Below are 13,988 nucleotides of genomic sequence, written 5' to 3'. Positions count from 1 at the left end.
CACTGTTTCACCACAGTGCATACAATAGTGCATGGCATGTAATAAGGGCACAATAAGCATTTCTGAATGAACTCTTGGTATTGATTACAAGTATATCTGATTTTTTTTTTTTATTCTGTCTTTGGCTCTTAGAGCTTCTTTCAGTTTTCTTCACTGACCTATATAACTTACAAACTACTGACTTTGCTTTTACAAGGCAGCCTTGCTAGGTTCTAAGACATCAGTTGTCCATATACCCATTATTTTACATCCTTTGACTTGGTTTCTTAGTAAGTTGGTGTGGAAACTTTTTGGATCTAGAGTAGTCACATTTATTGTTAGCTAACTTTTTGGCATTGAAGGGGAAGGAAGGATAATATATAGTCTGGAAAGGAATGGTTCATTTCTTACCAAATTTTTCCTTATCTGAAAATTTTCATTTATGGTTTAATGCCTAATGTAGATTTTAATTTTTTAAGTGTTTTAAAATTTTGATTAAAAGGTGACAAAGGCACATATAAGAAAAACTGATAATGTTCTTTATTTTTTGTAACAGACTGATGTAAAGGAAAAACAGAAAAAACTTGTTGAACAATTAACTGGATTAATAAGTAGTTCACCTGGACCACCTACACGAAAATTGTTAGCTAAAAATCTTGCAGCTCTTTATAGCATTGGGGATACTTTTACTGTCTTTCAAACACTTGATAAATGTAATGACATTATCAGAAATAAAGATGACACTGCAGCCTACTTACCAACAAAATTGTAAGTACTTACTTTGCCATTTTTTTTTTTTTTTTACAGTAACTTACTAAGGAAATAGTGATTATAAAGACCCCCAGGTCAGTAGAACCTGAGGCATGGTGCTTGACAATGAAAGCTCTGAGCAGGTCTGGGAAAGGGGTTCTTTCTCAATATATGTTTCATTGTCACTGGGACTTTTAGCAAACGACAGAGCATTGGTATGGTGTCGGCAGTTTGCATGGAGGTTTTTTGGTAAATTTGGATGGAGAAAATATTCTTGGTTGGGATAAAAGAAAAGAATTTCTAGGTGATGCGATTGAGACAGGAATGGGCAAACTAGCCTATAGGCTGCTGCCTATTTTGTGAATAAAGCTTAATTGAAATACAGAAATGCCCATTCATTCAGGTGGCAGCTGCTGTCATGTGATAGTGGCAGAATTGAGTAGCTGATATTGAGGCCATGTTGCCTGCAAGTTTGCTGACCTTTAGATCAGGGCCTTACCCAGATCCTGGCCCATACATTTTAGAGCAAGTCTTAAGGATAATAATGGCTATAGGGTATGTCCTATGAAAGGGTCAGATAAGAAAATCAGCAGATGTGGTACAAGAGGAGAGTGGTCAAGGGGAAAGTAACATCTAAATAAGCTCACTTGTGTTATAAGGGGAGCTCAGTGCCAAGGAAGGGCTGTCAAAGAAGTATCAGCCAAAGATCAACAACAGGGAAGAGCACTTGGATTTCAGGCAAACAAGTGGTTAAGATGGGAAGATGGATGTGATAGACCAGGGATTGGCAAACTTTATGAAAAAGAGCCTGATAGTAACTATTTTTGGCTTTGTGGACTATACATCTCTGTCACAACTACTCACCTCTGCTACAGACTGTGCATAAATAGAATAACTGTGTTCCAATGAAACTTTATTTACAAAAACAGGTGGCAGGCTGGATGATGGGCCAGATTTGGCTTGTAGGCTGTAGTTTGCCAACCTATTTTTCTAGGCAAAGGAAACTTCTCATTGGAAGCAAAAGTAGATTCTTTATACTTTATAGTGCTTTACAGAAAGATGCAAAATAGATAAGGGAATGAGTCGTGAGGAGGAAGATGAGAAGTTCACTTCTGGGTGTGCTGATTTGCAGGACAGGAGGGAACATCCAAGGGACAGTGTATAGTCGGTAGTTTGAAGTCATGGTCTGGATTTCAGAGCTCTGAGTTGAGAATGTAGTTTTGGCAAGGAGAGTGGAGATTAGGAACCCTTTGGTAGGGATAAAGTTACCTAGAAAGAGTCACTGTTTGGGAACAGAGAATGGCCAAGGATACATCTCTAGAACACCATGCAAGGGGACTGGGCCAGTGTAATAGTTTACAGAGGAAACAGGAAGATTATTCTGAACCTGGACACTGATTTTTTAGGTCTATTTTCAACTACATAGGTGTGTTGTGCTTAGATTTTGTGTTGTTTGGGATAGACGTAGATCTCAAAAGTTTTAGAAGAAATGAGAGAGCACTAGTGCTTTCCAGTTTATTTTGGAATTTGAAGCTGTGTTAATATATTGGTAGTTTAGATCTCCACCACTTAGCAAATCCACATATCACTTTCTAGTTCTGCTTAAATAGAATTTATTATATATTTCTTATTATTCACAGGTATTTCCCAGTGGATTCATGGGTTCCGTTTAGGAATTCCCTAAATATTCTGACGTGACCTCAGTCCTTTTTAGTTTAGTCATCAGCCTAGAATATTGAAAGAAGCATAGGATTTAAAGTCAACCAGGTGAAGATAGGCTCCCTGATTCTACTATTTATTACATATATGATAGTAATAATGTCTCTGCCTCAGAATAACTTGCTCAGGACAGCTATTATTAGGTGATGGGTTCTAGGATGTAGTCACAGATCTGCCAGACTTCAAAGATTACACTCTTCACTCCTATCCCATACTCCTGCCTCCAAACTAAACTCACAGCTTATCATTTACTTACTATTCATACAACTGATGATGGAGTGATTTCCTCTGTCCTAAAGAGATAGGCTTTTGTTACATTTCTTCTCTGTATAGCCAAATGTTCCATGAAAGCCATTTAGATTAAATTTTACAAGTAACTGTTCACTGTTATTTGTATATTAAAAGGAACTCTGAGCAATAAAAAAAAAATGTGTAAGATAGATTCCCTGTTTCCAGATTTTACATTTCCATTGGCAAGATAAGATAGACACATTTCTATTTATTTATTTATATTTATTTTTTAAGTAGGCTCCGCGCCCAATGTGGGGCTTGAACTCACAACCTTGAAATCAAGTGTAACATGTTCTACTGACTGAGTCAGCCAGGTGCCCCAAAATACATTTAAATGATCAAGTCAAAGCACAGTAAATGACATAATTTTATCAAGATGAGTGGTTGCCATTAAGTGTTACATATAATGAGAGAAGAGAAGGAATCCTTGCAGATTGACATAATTTGGGAAGTCTTCATGAAAGGAAAACTTGAGTTTCTTTCCAAAGGAGGGGTATGATTTATTATATGAATATATATTTATTCTCTTCTATTCCTAAAAAAATACAATTTGGTTAACTATGGTATTTGTTGTGATTATAAAGAATCGATAGGGCAGCCCTGGTGGCCCAGCGGTTTAGCACCGCCTTCAGCCCTGGGTGTGATCCTGGAGACCCGGGATCGAGTCCCACGTCAGGCTCCCTGCATGGAGCCTGCTTCTCCTTCTGCCTCTGTCTGTGTCTCTGTCTCTCTCTGTCATGAATAAGTAAATAAATAAAAATCTTTTTTTTTAAAAAGAATCAATAAACAAGATGTTTTTGAAAGGTGAAAATTAAGGATTTGTAGCCAAAAGTGTCCTGCACAAATACAAATTGATTTCTGAAAACCAGAAAGATACCATGACATTGTATTATTAACCTGAACATTGAAGACATCACTTCTTACAGGGCTGCAGTGGCTTGTGTTGGAGCATTTTATGAAAAAATGGGGAGAATGTTAGGAAGTGCATTTCCAGAGACAGTGAATAATCTTTTGAAATCTCTGAAAAGTGCAGAGGTAAGTTTTACAACAAATACTGTTTAAATGTTTTGCTTGTGGCAGGAGTTAGATGTCAGTTAAAAATATATGTTTGCCTTTTTTTCTGTCCCTGTGGTACTCGTACTGCTGAGCAAGAAGGTAATTTAAGATTATTACTTGCAAAAAAAATATCACTTGCTCCTTCTTTAATGTATGTTATATTTCAGTGGGAAGAGAAAGAATGCTTTTCCTTGGCAAAAAATAGGTTTGCCTATTATTTTTTATTTAGCCTATGGAAATTTTTGCATTGCTGTTTTATTTTTGTGCCATAGCTAATATATTAGTTTCCTAGGTTTGCCTAGGGTAGTAAATGACCACAGTGATTTCAAAGAACAGAAATTCGTTGTCTTATAATTCTAGAAGCAAAAATCCAAAATCAGGGTGTGGGCAGGGCCATCCTCCTGAAAACTCTAGGGAAGAATCTTTCCTTGCTTTCTTAACTTCTAGTGGTTGCTGGCAATCCTTGGTGTTCCTTGATTTGTAGATGCACTTCTAATTTCTGCCTCTGTTGTCACATGGTATTCTTCCTCTGCATCTGTGTTCTGCATCCAAATTCTTCTTAGCAGGATACCAGTGATTGGATTAGGGCTCACCTGAATCCAGTGGGACCTTGTCTTTATTTAATTTCATCCCCAAATCCTTATTTCCAAATAAAGTCATGGTCACAGGCAATGGGGCTTAAGACTTGAATTAATCTTCTTGGAGGACGCTATTCAATCCACAGCAGCTAATATTGAGTAAAAATAGTTCTATTTTGTCATGTCAATTTGGTGTTAACTAAAACTAACCAAGCCTTGCACTCTTACAATCTAATTCTTTTGTCTTGGAAAGCTAAAGATTTCTTGGACAACAGCTCTTCTGGGAACTACTTGTCAATTCATTTATTAAACAGTGATTGAGGACATACTGTCAGACAGGAAGCATACAAAGATGAACAAGACACGGTCTCTGACCTCTTCAAAGCTTACAGTCTAGTGGAAGACATCTGTATTTGAATAAGTACACTCTAAGATATAAGAACCAAGCACTGTGAGAGTATGAAAATGAGTTTGGGGAGTTATAAAAAGATGAAGGCTTAGTATATCTCTGTGACAGGTTTTTTAAATGTATTGGATGGGTCTTCTTTTAGATGGTTTGTATTACTTTTTAACTACTTTTCTCTTAACTGTTCACATTCCGAAAATTTGGACCCTTGAGATACGATATTGAAGTCTTTGAAATTGTTTTCACATTCTCATTAAGTTGTGCTTCATGTTGTGGAAACATTACAATCTGTTTTCTTGTTGTAACTTGATTTCTCAGCAAGATATTATTTAATAGAAGTTAATAATTACTCTTACCTCTCAGGTGCTTTCTAGGATACTTTTATTTTTTATTACTTACTGTTTACCCTGTAAAGGTAAGACTATGAGACCACAAAACCCAGGAAACTTTTTGTGTCTTGGTGTGTTCTTGTTTAAACATGGAATTTGTTTTACAGCATAGTTGTGATTTATTTAATGTCTAGTCTCAAGGGCGAAGTGAAATCTTAATGAGTCTACAGAAGGTTCTGAATGGACTGGGCGGTGCAGCAGCTTCTTCACATCGTGATATTTACAAGAATGCCAGGTCTCTCTTGACTGACAGGTCAATGGCTGTTCGATGTGCAGTTGCCAAGGTCAGTACTTAGCTAATATATGCTATTCCTTCTCGTGCTGCTTCTTAGAGCGACATTTTTTTTTTCTTTTAAAGTTTTAAAATGTGATTGCATACTTTTTGTTCCCATGGATTAGTTTCAATTTGTGGAATTACATACAAATGGAATCCTGTGGGATGTACTCTCTCTCTCTCTCTTTTTTTTTTTTTTTTTGGTCTGGTTCCTTTTACTCAGCATAATTATCTTAAGATTCATTCATATCATTACAGTGTCACTAGTTCATTTCTTTTCATTGCTGAAAAGAAGTTGTGTAGTTGTACCACAATTAGTTTATTCCTTCACCTGTTAAGGACATTTGAATTGCTTCCAGTTTAGGCTATTACTGAAAAAGCTATGAACATCTGTATACAAGTTTTTGTGTGGACATACACATTATTCTACTTGGGTAGATACCTAGGAGTGGAATAACTAGATTGTATGATAGACTTATGTTTAACTTCTTTAAAAATTGCCAAACGGTTTTCCAAAATAATTGTACCATTTTACATTTCCACCAGCAACATATGAGATTTCTAATTCCTCCACATCTTCACCAACATTTAATATTGTCAGTCTTACTCATTTTGGCCATTCCAATAGATATGTACCCACGTCTCATTGTAGCTCTAGTTTATATTTCCCTAATGACTAATGATGAGCATATTTTCATGTGCTTATTGCCATCCATATCTTCTTTGATGAAGAATCTATTCAAATCTTATACCTGCTTTGAGTTGTTTTCTTATTTTGAGCTTTGATAGTACTTAATAGGATTTTTAAAAATATATTTCTAAAAAATAAAATAAAAATATATTTCTTTATCAGATACATTATTTGCAGTAACTTTTTCTCAGGTATGTTCTATCTTTTCATCTCTAAATAGTGTCTTTCTAAGGGAAAGAAGAGAAGTTTTGGAATTTGCCAAAGTTCAATTTACCAATTCTTATTATATAGACTCTTTTAATAGATTCTATCAGATGTTCTACATAGACAATCATGTTGTCTAAGAATAAAGACAGTTTTACTTTTTTTCCAGTATGGATATCTTTTGCTCTGGCTAAATCCTTTAATACAATGTTGAATTAAAAACATGAGAGCAAATATCCTTGTCTTATTCCAGATCCTTAAGGAGAAAACGTTCAGTCCTTTGTCATTTAGTGTTAAATGTTGGTCTCTCTAGATGACTTTTATCAAGTTGAGGAAGCACCCTTATATTTCTAGCTGCTAAGAGGTTTTTATCAGGAATGGTTGTTGGATTTTGTCAAATGCCTTTTGTTTTATATTTGATTTCTTGCGCAATTTTTGTTGTTGCTGTTTTCTAGTTAAAATTATTTTAAGATAATTGTAGATTTACATGAAATTATAAGAAATAATACAGAGATGTCTTTATACACTTTTACCCAGTTCCTCCCAATGGTAATATTTTGCAAAAGTGTAATATAATATTACAACTAATGTAATAGTGTTGACATTGACACAGTCCATTGATCTAGTTTAGTTTTCCCTAGTTTTGTATACAAATTCAATTTTAAGATTTATTTATCCATTTAAGAGAGAGAGCGTGAGTGGGTGTGCGCACATGCTAGTGAGCACGTTGGAGAGGGTCAGAGGGAGAGAATCTCAGGCAAACTCCCCACTGAGCCTGGAGCCCAAGGTGGGGCTTCATCCTACAACCCTGAGATCATGACCTGAGCTGAAACCAAAAGATGGATGTTTAACCAACTGAGCCACCCAGACACTTCTAAAAATTCAATTTGAAAAATCAATACGGGGCTATTTAGGTTATTTGTTCTTTAGTGAGTTTTCTATTTCATTTAAGTTGTCATATTTATTGGCGTGAAGCTCTTTCTGATAGTCTGTTTGTTCTGTTAATATATATTGAATCCACAATGATGTGATCTCTCTCATTCTTAATTTTGTTTTTTGTTTTTTTGGTTCTTTTTTTTTTTTTTTTTTTTACATTCTTCCTTTAATAAAATGTGAGTTAACAATAGTTGCAGTCTAACAATAGTTGCAGTCCAAAAGCCCATAATCACTCAGGCAAGTTTCCAGTAGATTCTATAGAAATAACCTCTGGATGTCTATTGATACTTTCAAGATTTTTGTCTCTTTTTTTTTTAATTTATTTTTTATTGGTGTTCAATTTACCAACACACAGAATAACCCCCAGTGCCTGTCACCCATTCACTCCCACCCCCCACCCACCTCCCCTTCTACTACCCCTAGTTCGTTTCCCAGAGTTAGCAGTCTTTACGTTCTGTCTCCCTTTCTGATATTTCCCACATTTCTTCTCCCTTCCCTTATATTCCCTTTCACTATTATTTATATTCCCCAAATGAATGAGAACATATAATGTTTGTCCTTCTCCGACTGACTTCACTCAGCATAATACCCTCCAGTTCCATCCACGTTGAAGCAAATGGTGGGTATTTGTCGTTTCTAATGGCTGAGTAATATTCCATTGTATACATAAACCACATCTTCTTTATCCACTCATCTTTCGATGGACACTGAGGCTCCTTCCACAGTTTGGCTATTGTGGCCATTGCTGCTATAAACATCGGGGTGCAGGTGTCCCTGCGTTTCATTGCATCTGTATCTTTGGGGTAAATCCCCAAGAGTGCAATTGCTGGGTCGTAGGGCAGGTCTATTTTTAACTGTTTGAGGAACCTCCACACAGTTTTCCAGAGCGGCTGCACCAGTTCACATTCCCACCAACAGTGCAAGAGGGTTCCCTTTTCTCCGCATCCTCTCCAACATTTGCGGTTTCCTGCCTTGTTAATTTTCCCCATTCTCACTGGTGTGAGGTGGTATCTCATTGTGGTTTTGATTTGTATTTCCCTGATGGCAAGTGATGCAGAGCATTTTCTCATGTGCATGTTGGCCATGTCTATGTCTTCCTCTGTGAGATTTCTCTTCATATCTTTTACCCATTTCATGATTGGATTGTTTGTTTCTTTGGTGTTGAGTTTAATAAGTTCTTTATAGATCTTGGAAACTAGCCCTTTATCTGATATGTCATTTGCAAATATCTTCTCCCATTCTGTAGGTTGTCTTTGAGTTTTGTTGACTGTATCCTTTGCTGTGCAAAAGCTTCTTATCTTGATGAAGTCCCAATAGTTCATTTTTGCTTTTGTTTCTTTTGCCTTCGTGGATGTATCTTGCAAGAAGTTACTGTGGCCGAAGTTCAAAAAAGGGTGTTGCCTGTGTTCTCCTCTAGGATTTTGATGGAATCTTGTCTCACATTTAGATCTTTCATCCATTTTGAGTTTATCTTTGTGTATGGTGTAAGAGAATGATCTAGTTTCATTCTTCTGCATGTGGATGTCCAATTTTCCCAGCACCATTTATTGAAGAGACTGTCTTTCTTCCAGTGGATAGTCGTTCCTCCTTTATCGAATATTAGTTGGCCATAAAGTTCAGGGTCCACTTCTGAATTCTCTATTCTGTTCCATTGATCTATGTGTCTGTTTTTGTGCCAGTACCACACTGTCTTGATGACCACAGCTTTGTAGTACCACCTGAAATCTGGCATTGTGATGCCCCCAGCTATGGTTTTCTTTTTTAAAATTCCCCTGGCTATTCGGGGTCTTTTCTGATTCCACACAAATCTTAAAATAATTTGTTCTAACTCTCTGAAGAAAGTCCATGGTATTTTGATAGGGATTGCATTAAACGTGTATATTGCCCTGGGTAACATTGACATTTTCACAATATTAATTCTGCCAATCCATGAGCATGGAATATTTTTCCATCTCTTTGTGTCTTCCTCAATTTCTTTCAGAAGTGTTCTATAGTTTTTAGGGTATAGATCCTTTACCTCTTTGGTGAGGTTTATTCCTAGGTATCTTATGCTTTTGGGTGCAATTGTAAATGGGATTGACTCCTTAATTTCTCTTTCTTCAGTCTCATTGTTAGTGTATAGAAATGCCACTGATTTCTGGGCATTGATTTTGTATCCTGTCACGCTACCAAATTGCTGTATGAGTTCTAGCAATCTTGAGGTGGAGACTTTTGGGTTTTCTATGTAGAGTATCATGTCATCGGCGAAGAGGGAGAGTTTGACTTCTTCTTTGCCAATTTGAATGCCTTTAATGTCTTTTTGTTGTCTGATTGCTGAGGCTAGGACTTCCAGTACTATGTTGAATAGCAGTGGTGAGAGTGGACATCCCTGCCTTGTTCCTGATCTTAGGGGAAAGGCTCTCAGTGCTTCCCCAGAGAATGATATTTGCTGTGGGCTTTTCGTAGATGGCTTTTAAGATGTTGAGGAATGTTCCCTCTATCCCTACACTCTGAAGAGTTTTGATCAGAAATGGATGCTGTATTTTGTCAAATGCTTTCTCTGCATCTAATGAGAGGATCATATGGTTCTTGGTTTTTCTCTTGCTGATATGATGAATCACACTGTTTTACGGGTGTTGAACCAGCCTTGTGTCATTCTTAATTTCGATAATTCATGTCTTCTCTCTTTCCTTCATCTGCCTGGCTAGAGATTTATTAAATTTATTGGTCATCTCAAAGAAGGAGCTTTGGGTTTTATTTCTCTTCTTTTCAGTTTTCTATATCAGCTGTTATCTTTATTATTTTCTTTTTTTCCCTGCTTACTTTGTGCTAAATTTTCTCTAAGTCATCTAGTTTCTTTCTTTTTTCTTTTTTCTTTTTTTTTTATTTTTTAATTTTTATTTATTTATGATAGTCACACAGAGAGAGAGAGAGAGGGGCAGAGACACAGGCAGAGGGAGAAGCAAGCTCCATGCCGGGAGCCTGACGTGGGATTCGATCCTGGGTCTCCAGGATCGCGCCCTGGTCCAAAGGCAGGCGCTAAACCTCTGCGCCACCCAGGGATCCCCTCTTTCTTTTTTCTTTTTTTTTTTGTCATCTAGTTTCTTAAGGTGGAAACTGAGCTTATTGATTTGAGACCTTTCTACTTTCCAATATAGGAGTTTACTGTTAAATGTCTTTTCCTAAGTACTGAAAACTCTCTTGAGGCAGTAAGCTGGGACAATTGATAGGGTTAACTTTGTTTTCCATCTCTTAAAGATCACTGTCTTTCATTGCCTCATGTCCAGTGTCTTGAAAACTGTTGTTCTGTATATTTTAATCTTTTGGTTACTTCAGGAGAGAGAGTAAATCTGATTTCTTGTTACTATTTCTCTGGAAATGTAAGTTCTAAAATGTAATTTATTTTTTTCTTCAAATTAAATTCCAGTGTCTACTAGAACTACAGAATGAAGCTGTGTTCATGTGGACTGCTGAATTAGAAAATATTGCCACTCTCTGCTTTAAGGCTTTGGAAAACTCAAATTATGGGGTTCGAGTGGCAGTGTCTAAACTCTTAGGAACAGTCATGGCTACAGCATTGATGCCAAAACAAGCAACAGGTATCATTTGCCAACCCTTGATTTAGACTATTACAGATATTTGAAGGTATATGAAATCTGTCTAAATGAGTTATTTCTTATAGGCAAATCACTTGAAAGATTTAAATTGTTAAGTGTCTTTGTCTACTTTTTCAGGGAATAGAACTATCCAAATGTCATTTATCTTGATATAGACAAGGCATTTTTTTATTGTTATAATGTACAAGATAATAAATATCAAGTATACTGGATATATACGCAAGTAAGATTTATGAAATGGTTTTGTATAATCTTCAAGGGACTGGAATCTGTCACTTTTTAATGCTTCCCTACTTTCAATCTCTGATGAGTAGATCCATTTTATAGTACGGTATTCTTTTTTTTTTTTTTTTTTATCATTACTGTAAGAACAATCAGAGGCATTTGTCATGTGACTTCTGCTGTGCCTTACAGTTCCATAGAGATGCCTCAGTGAGGGTTGTGAGTAGACCCTGAGGGAGTCCAGCCACGTATGGTACTGTCCCCATCCCTACTCCACCTCTGTGTAGTAGAAGGAGAATCAGATGTTACAGATTCAAGTCCTAGCTCTTATGTTAATTAGCTGTGAAACCTTTTGAGCTTTAGTCTCTTTAAAGATAATTATTTCAGTTTGTGCAACTAGATGATGATGTTGACAGGTAACATTTATTAAGTGCTATGTGCCAGGCACTGAATTAAGCATGTAACTGAATTGTTTTATTTAATCCTCATAAAAGCCCTGTGAATCATAAGTACTATTCACACTTTATAAACAAGGAAATTGAGGCTTATAGAAATCACGTAATTTGTGTTCTTTTAAGTGTTCTGTAAGCATCAGAGCTGAAATTCAAACCCAGGCAGACAAATTCCAAAGTCTTAGATACTTAATCATAAAAGTATACTTTTATACTTTTCCTGTAGACTTTTTGTGAGGATTATGTTTGCAGCTGTATGTTAAAGGGCTTCTTAAAATATGAAGCTCTGTACAAGGGATGGCAATTCAGCTGCAGTCCAGTGACATTTTAATTGACTGCTAACCATTGTATAGAAAACATGGACTTGACAAAGTTTCTTTGAGCCTACTTCAGTTGGGAATGAAGACTGTGATCAATTAGTATTTTCTGCTGTGGATGTGTTTTGTCTTGCTGTGTTACATATATCAAGGTTAACATTATTAAACTATTTTTGGCATAGATTTTAATTAATTGCTTTTAATGTGTAGCTCCTTCAATTTTTCCTAGCATTTTTTGCTTCAAAATTGAATTTATTTTTCAAGTAGATTATAAACTTAAAGACTATAAGAAAACAGAAGGACCCTATCTTGTAGTAGTTTAAGAATCCTTAAAAGTGATTACTTGAATTTTAAGCCAGATATATTAGAAAATGTTTAAAAAATGTTATTCAAAATAGTAAAATATATCGCTTATGAATTTACTTTTCTTCCTGAAAGTAATGCGCCAGAATGTGAAGCGAGCAACATTTGATGAAGTCTTAGAACTCATGGCCACAGGATTTCTACGTGGAGGGTCAGGTTTTTTAAAGAGTGGTGGAGAGATGTTAAAAGTCGGAGGGTCTGTTAATCGTGAAGTGAGAGTTGGAGTTACACAGGTTTGTAATGTATACATATGAAAGAATTCTGTTCACATTGCTTGTGAAATCTCATGGAAGACTCTTAATAACAGTACACACAGATTTTTAATATTGTCTATTTTTTTTCAAAATAATTATTTTACCAAATGAATGAATTACATTCAAGTTCCAAATTACAAAAAAAAAAAATTCCAAATTAGACACTTATATGGAAAGATGGATTCCTAACGATGTGTAAATTAGCCCTTGTCTGGTGTATTTATATAAGTATCCAACAACATTTTCCCAAATTTTACTTGGCAGAAAATCAGATGTAAAATAATTCAGTTTTAGTTGAAATTATATTCAAATAGCTGGAGGCATTTAATTTTAATGTTCAGTGACCCTGTAGCAAATCATATTGGTTAATACTTCAGTTGGATTTATCATAAATGAATAATCACTAATTTATTAAACTAAACCTGACTTGGAGTTAAAATTGCAAAATAATAATTAACCAGGGCAGCCCGGGTTTCTCAGCGGCTTAGCGCTGCCTTTGGCCCAGGACGTGATCCTGGAGACCCGGGATCGAGTCCCACATTGGGTTCCCTGCATGGAGCCTGCTTCTCCCTCTGCCTGTGTCTCTGCCTCTCTCTCTCTCTCTCTCTCTCTCTGTGTCTTTCATGAATAAATAAATAAAATCTTAAATAATAATAATAATAATAATAATAATTAACCAAGTAAGGTGTTATGGTTAAGATCTAAGAATAATTGATAATAAGATAAGATGTATCTTTGTGATCTTAGTCAAAATCAGTCCAACTATATATTGTTTCTGAAACAAGTGTAGAAATAGAAGTAAACCATTTTTATCTTATAGTCACAAGCAAGGACATCCATTGTCCTAGGTCAATGTTTATTTAAGATGTGAGAGTTTTCTTATTCCTATAACCTGTTACCTTCCTCACCATCAGGGTGAATTCAGCTTTCCTTCCCTCCCTCCCCACTATCTTTTTGTATTCTTCATGAAGCTACTGATGACAGTTTTGAGCCAAAGATACTTCCACCAGTAGTTCCTTTGCTAGAAATACTGAAAAGGTCTCAAGTATTAATTTTTCTCAACTTTAATCTCAAATATAATTTATTTTGTGTGCTATGATCATTTATCTCTGTAGTTGCTTTATCTGTCATCTCAGTTAATTTATGTAATTTATCTGAAGTTGTATCTTTATTTATAGGCATATGTTGTTTTTGTAACTACATTGGGTGGTCAGTGGTTGGAGCGTAGCTTTGCTACATTCTTGTCCCACGTACTTGATCTGGTTTCCCATCCTCGGGCAACGCAAACACACGTAGAGGCTGTGTACTCAAGACGATGTGTCTCCTTTATCCTAAGAGCTACTGTGGGCAGTTTGCTAGGTGAAAAAGCCCAGATTGCAGCTGCCAAAGAAATATGCCAAGCTATTGGAAAACAAATGAAAGCAGTAGGTAAGAATTGATACCTTGATGTATGTTGTGGATTTCTTTAGTCACTTAGTTTTATATTATTATTCTTAATAAATACTAATAGA

The 13,988-nt window shown here is 35.9% G+C and overlaps 1 protein-coding gene across 3 annotated transcripts in view; it reads left to right on the top strand.

The window, feature by feature from the left end:
* The window catches only part of HEATR5B (HEAT repeat containing 5B), a 99,766-nt gene that overhangs the window by 3,477 nt on the left and 82,301 nt on the right, over positions 1 to 13,988 (top strand). For all 3 annotated transcript variants that reach the window (XM_038561268.1, XM_038561269.1, XM_038561270.1), the window contains exons 3-8: positions 536 to 747; positions 3,666 to 3,774; positions 5,303 to 5,452; positions 10,680 to 10,851; positions 12,299 to 12,456; positions 13,656 to 13,905. In XM_038561268.1, coding sequence (XP_038417196.1) covers positions 536 to 747; positions 3,666 to 3,774; positions 5,303 to 5,452; positions 10,680 to 10,851; positions 12,299 to 12,456; positions 13,656 to 13,905 — 1,051 coding nt within the window. The remainder of the gene's footprint in view (positions 1 to 535; positions 748 to 3,665; positions 3,775 to 5,302; positions 5,453 to 10,679; positions 10,852 to 12,298; positions 12,457 to 13,655; positions 13,906 to 13,988) is intronic.

Source organism: Canis lupus, chromosome 17 (assembly GCF_011100685.1).
Source record: "Canis lupus familiaris isolate Mischka breed German Shepherd chromosome 17, alternate assembly UU_Cfam_GSD_1.0, whole genome shotgun sequence".
In the NCBI taxonomy this organism is placed as follows: domain Eukaryota; kingdom Metazoa; phylum Chordata; class Mammalia; order Carnivora; family Canidae; genus Canis; species Canis lupus.
This window is presented reverse-complemented; position numbering and strand designations above follow the sequence as displayed.